This window comes from Nannobrachium achirus, assembly GCF_963921795.1.
Source record: "Nannobrachium achirus genome assembly, chromosome: 6".
Lineage (NCBI taxonomy): Eukaryota > Metazoa > Chordata > Actinopteri > Myctophiformes > Myctophidae > Nannobrachium > Nannobrachium achirus.
The window spans coordinates 62,287,878-62,293,993 of record NC_137815.1 but is presented as its reverse complement, the minus strand read 5'-3'; the positions used below and the strand labels follow the sequence as shown (position 1 = coordinate 62,293,993).

General features: G+C 42.0%; 1 protein-coding gene across 3 annotated transcripts in view; it reads left to right on the top strand.

Moving 5' to 3' along the window:
- The first annotated feature begins 394 nt into the window (after positions 1 to 394).
- hcfc1a (host cell factor C1a) overlaps positions 395 to 6,116 on the top strand; it is a 25,217-nt gene continuing 19,495 nt past the window's right edge. For 2 of the 3 annotated variants that reach the window (XM_080727476.1, XM_080727474.1), the window contains exons 1-6: positions 395 to 518; positions 2,104 to 2,303; positions 3,153 to 3,301; positions 3,862 to 4,022; positions 4,133 to 4,341; positions 5,959 to 6,043. In XM_080727476.1, the coding sequence (XP_080583602.1) occupies positions 2,108 to 2,303; positions 3,153 to 3,301; positions 3,862 to 4,022; positions 4,133 to 4,341; positions 5,959 to 6,043 (800 nt within the window). In that variant the 5' untranslated portion in view covers positions 395 to 518; positions 2,104 to 2,107. Of the gene's footprint in view, positions 519 to 621; positions 742 to 2,103; positions 2,304 to 3,152; positions 3,302 to 3,861; positions 4,023 to 4,132; positions 4,342 to 5,958; positions 6,044 to 6,116 lie in introns of those variants that run through there. The other variant, XM_080727475.1, reaches the window with a different exon arrangement.

The window sequence follows — 6,116 nt, the reverse complement described above, 5'->3', positions numbered from 1 at the left end:
CAGCTTCCAGGCAGGCATCTAGAACCAGGATACCAAGGATTAGTGGGTGACGTCACAAACAAGCATAAGCGTAGTTTCTGTGGCCGTATTCGTGACGAATAACCATTTGGACAAGCGTCACTCGCCAAAAATGACGTATTACCGCGGCCACAACATTGAGCTATTTCAAACGTTCCTACCAAAAAAGCAATTTGTCATAATTCTGGCAATATCATGAATATGAGCACGAAACCAACCACTTTTATTAGATTTAGCGATTAGGTATAACATTATGCATCTAAAGAACTAATAAATGTAATAAAATAGCCGAACATGATAACGGCACGGTTTGCGGTTCAAGGACCCCCGTGGGTCTATAGCGTTTCCGCTACGTGACGTCACGGGAGCATCCATGGTATCTTTATTCCCAGGCAGGCAGGCATGAGAGGGGATACTTCTTCACAAATCGGATGAATTTGGAATATTGTTTCGAGATAAGACCCCCTACGCATCTTTTTGCAGCCACTACACCGAACTGAGTAAGTGTGACGCTGATATCGGCATGCGTGCGTCGGAGTCGCTGTGTTTTGTTGTGGCAAAGCGCCCGGCCATTTTTCTTGTGGGAGTTTTAGACGAGAGGGCCGATCGTCGAAAAGATGGCTGCTTCCAGAGACGGCATGAAACACAATAACATGTAAATTGTGTGTTAGATCTCCGTCTAGCTACGTCGTGCACGCCGTGCTGCAGCCAGGTTCACACCAGGTATACGATGCATGCAGGACCGCAGACTAATCCCGTTGCATTTAATTGTAAACTCTGGCGACGGTTTGACAGATGCTAACGTTGTTAGCACGGGCTAATTGGCTTGACCGAATACCAGCTAGTAGTGCTAACGCAGTGCTGTCACAAAAACACAGCTTTCTCCAACTGGTTTCGCCGTTTTCGACAAGAATCGATGCGTGCGGCTGGGCTCACGTGCGCACCTGTGTAGAATGATCTGAAATGACTTGTGGGATCGTAATGAACTGCTGAAAGGAGTGGAAATAAATACAGAGCTAGCTAGCTACAATATGGCGACTCCCAGAGAGGCATGAAAATGAAAATAGCCGTCTCCTGCAAACGACTGTAATGAAGCAATGCCGTCTCCTGCTCGTGCTTGTGTTCAGTTTATTGGTGTGTGGACGTAGAGGATGGCCTGTAACGGGTGATTGTGTGGCTGCCGGTGGTGTTGTCTCTGGTGGAAGCTGGCGTTTATTTGTCTTTTTCATTCGCTTCCGCCATTTTTCGGCTTGGCACTAGCGGGGGTTTGTTTGGTTGCAAGATGGCGGCTTCCATGGATTGGATTCAATGGTTTTGTGCTTCGCACGTAGGACGGTGTCGCTCCCGGCAAAAAAAGAACGGATCTACTACAACACTGTTGTGTTTACCAAGCAGTGGATCGGGACCCGTATGTGGGTCACTGACACATTTTTATTTTATTGTTTTATGGTTATTTTTTTGTTTCCTACATTTTGTTTTGAATTATTTCAAAACTTATTCAAATACATTCCCTAAAGAAGCATACTTTTTCATGAATTCAAAACAAAATTCAATGATCTTTTTCAGTAATTTCATGAAGAAATATAATAAAATCTTAAATTCCATAAACTGGAAATCAATTGTTATTAAACAAGTAGTGAAAATAGCCGATCTACAAGCTCACAACGCGGCGAGAAGTGACGTGTTGTGAGTTTGTAGATCTGCTGTTTACACTAGTTTGTGTCCCGGGCAAACCTCTAATTTATCTTTTGATTCTTGACTCTTGAGCTAAAAAGTTTAGGGACCACTGATCTACAAGCTCGTCACGCGCGTTGACAGCTGCTGCTTGTAGATCGAGGCTCTGGTGGATAACAACAAATCCCGCATGCTGGATGGTTTGTTGTTGTTTTTCCCCGGTTTGCGCTTATCACATATTATGCTTTACATTTAAATTGCACATAATTGCCTCCCATGCAGACAACAAGTGTTCCTCTGTCTCAATGTTAAATTAATCTGCGCATTATTATTTTTTTACTTCAACATTTCTATTTACTTTTTAAATGAAACCCCAGTTGTCTTTCTTTTTCCATGTTCCCCTTCTCGTAGAGACATGTCTACTCCTGGTTCCACTGTGTCTGGGACCACAGGTTCTGTTCTGACCCCACGGTGGAAGCGGGTCCTGGGGTGGTCCGGTCCGGTCCCCCGGCCCAGACACGGACACAGAGCTGTGGCTATAAAGGAACTCATGGTTGTCTTTGGAGGGGGGAATGAAGGAATCGTTGATGAATTACACGTCTATAACACAGGTGAGATCTGCGTCATATGTATCCTCAACTTTGCAGCTTTCAGTTTTTCTCCCAAGAACTATAGACAGCATGACACTGTAAATCACTGAGCCATTTGTGGGTCACGGTCGGACACATTTTTATGTGGCATGAGTCATGACATGAGTAAATATTGCCATTTTTTATTTGCTACTTAAAAAAAATATATATATATATATATATAAATATATATATATATAAATAATTATTTATTCATATATTTTTTATTAAATTCTGTGTATCTAAGAAAATGTTAAAAAGTTTTGAAAATACAAGCACACAACACCGCATGAAGTGATGCGTCTTGTGCTTGTAGATCTACTGTTTTCACTAGTTTGGGTCCCGGCCCGGGGAGACATACATTTTTCTTTTGGGTCTCAAGCTAAAACAATTGGGAACCACTGGTGTACTATGTTGTGTTGTGTCAAATAAATGGGTTGGGTTGGGTACTTTGTATACATTTGTGGGCAGAAGAGGACCCAGAAGGCCAGCTAAACTGTATTCATTAGATGTGCCGCCATCTAGTGGACATCATTATAATACACTTTAAAAATGGCGGGCTAAAATAAAATGGATGAATGTCTCATAGAAGTACAGTGCAACTTTTACATGAAGAGTATTCCTAACCCAATATCTTGTTTCTAACCAAAGCTTTATGTTTTAGGTTGGTGCTAAACACTGTTTCATTCAGTTAATCTAATGTAATGAAATCTATTCAGAAGGCCTTTGCTGTTTAGCTATTAATCAAACTGTAAATGGGGTGAATTTAAATGCACAGTCCAAGTGGTATCTTTCAGTTTGTCATTATTTGTATTTGTTTTGATTCTCCAGCAACAAACCAGTGGTTTATCCCTGCGGTTCGAGGTGATATCCCCCCTGGTTGTGCTGCATATGGCTTTGTTTGTGATGGCACAAGATTGTTGGTTTTTGGTGGAATGGTGGAGTATGGAAAATATAGCAACGATCTCTATGAACTACAGGTAATCAATTTGTTTACTCCTCTTTATTGTCAAGTTGAATAGTTTTCATTCTGTATTACTGAAAATGTAAACTGTTCATAAAACACTTCCTCAATAGATGGACACCAGTTTCTACAACCTGAATGTTTGTTTATATAATATATATATAAACTGGTGGAGATGCAGTCTGTTTGTAGTGCCCCAGGCCCTTTCACTCTCAGTTTATGTAAGCGCACTGCACATGTGTGTGGTTGAGTTCTACAGCATAGACTTCTGACTTGCTTTCCTGTTCTACCTCTAAACTAGTGCAGTGCAGCATCAGATAACTGCACAACACATGCTATCCTGAAAGCAGCAAATACTTTTCAAATAGCTTAGGTGGACACAGGTTTTCACATTACCCAAAGATTTGGAAATCTTTGGGTAATCAGGGGTTGCTTCCATTTCAATACATATTAAATAGATATCATTTCATCATTTTAACTATGATTGTAACAGAACATAGTTGTGTCAACTGTAAGGTGTAACAAACTACTTCTCTTGCATGAACATTTTTTTCTTTAATTGAATGTGTTTCATAGGCCAGCAGATGGGAATGGAAAAAATTGAAAGCAAAGAGCCCCAAAAACGGACCCCCACCATGTCCTCGTCTTGGCCACAGTTTTTCACTTGTGGGAAACAAATGCTACCTGTTTGGTGGACTTGCAAACGACAGTGAAGACCCCAAAAACAACATTCCCAGGTAAAGATGTTTCGGTGTCACTGATCTCTGGGTCCATGCTGTTAATGTAGCTACGCGATGCAAATTGAGTGCGACTGAGACTGACATGTGACTGGTTTGGCTTCTCACAGATACCTGAATGATCTGTACACTCTGGAGCTTCGTCCTGGCTCCAGTGTGGTGGGATGGGACATCCCAATCACATATGGAGTCCTGCCTCCTCCACGTGAGAGCCACACTGCCGTGGTGTACACAGAAAAGACCAGCAGGAAATCTCGCCTCATTATCTATGGAGGAATGAGTGGCTGTCGCCTTGGAGATCTGTGGACACTCGACATTGGTAAGTTTGTGAGATGTCAAAGTCAATTTAGGTGGAGTCTTGATGGACCATTATATATATCCGTTAATTATCACACCCAGTGTGAAGTGAGCGGTGCTATTTATGACTTAATTTCATTAAGCGTCACTAGAAGCTTTAGCTTGGCCGATGTGATCCCTGGACGTACAAACAGACGCAGGACAAACAGACAAAGCAAGATGTAGTAGTGGTTAGCTCCTTAAGCAAGATGTAGTGGTGGTTAGCCCCTTATTTTTCAACTTTCTACTTCTGCGAATTCTGGGGATAATCAGTGTGGACAAAAGGGCACATGGCCACATGCAGCAACGTCTATCTATTACTACGCAGTTTATCATTCCATTTTCTACTGTACAAAGAGTGTCTGTGTGGGGGAGAACGAGCACTCTGGCCATGTTCAATCCCCACTAAAAACGCACTTGCTCGTTGGGGCAACCTGAAAGCAAACTCCACCTGCCGACTGCTTTAAAATGGTAAATGGTGCATTTATATAGCGCTTTTATCCAAAGCGCTTTACATAGATTGTGCATTACATTCAACCATTCACGCACACATTCATACACCGGTGGCGGAGGAAACCTTGCAAGGCACCACCTACTCACCTGTGCATTACATTCAACCATTCACGCACACATTCATACACCGGTGGCGGAGGAAACCTTGCAAGGCACCACCTACTCACCGGGAGCAATTAGGGGTTCAGAGTCTTGCCCAAGGACCCTTCGACATTCACTCAGGGGGAGCCCGGATTCGAACTGGGAACCCTTCGGGAACCCTTCGTGCTCTAATAACGGTTTCTCTACCCCTGAGCTATGCCGCCTTATTTTGGGCAACCATTAGTGTGAACCCCTGTCAGTGCTTTGCTTTGAGTTCTGAACGTTAGACCCGTCCACTGTATACAGTGCTGGAATAGTAGTTTTGCCACCTGGAACTGGTTAATGCCTTGAATTTGTGACCAATTGCACAGTATTCACATTGGTGTCTCTGCAGTGATGTTCGTCAAGTTAATCATGGAGGTGCAGGAAGTGCCAAAAAGTCATTTAGCAAGGCGGTGTCTTTGTTCATATTTTCCATAACTATGTCATTTTGTTCCTATGGCCTCACCAAACGTTGTTTCTGCAAGAAGTATGCTGCAGCTTTTAGTCTGAGAACAGTCTTAGTCTTTTTACACATGTTTTATTAAGCGTTTGGAGTTTTTGGCACTGTTTTGATATGATATTGTTTTGCCTTTAATGCTTTTGTTTTTAATGAAATGTATGGTGCCTTCTTGGCCAGGGCTCACTTGCATAAGTTGCATATCATTGCTGTCGGGCAGAAACTTTGTATCTCTCCATATTGCAACTTTATTTTAGTTTAAAATAGGTGATCTGCAACCTCAAACTGTGTCGCATTGCTGTATACTTTGATCCTTTAGAACACTAGTTATTTTTTCCATTTTCAGAAAATGTACAGTTTTGGACATACTAAAGTTTCCTCTTGGGAACGCTATGGGATGTAAATCTCAGTGTGATTCTTCTGGTTAAATAAAGCATAAACTAAAATGTGTTTTATCAGATTACATGAGTCGTTTTTAAGATTATCCATTTCCTACTTTGTCCTCAGATAATCTGTCTTGGAGTAAACCCACACTAAATGGTACAGCACCATTACCCAGGAGTCTTCACTCTGCTACCACCATCACAAACAAGTGAGAGGACCGATGCATTGTGGGAAACGTTATGCTGAATGTTTGATTTTCTGTCATTGCATTTGTTTTCACT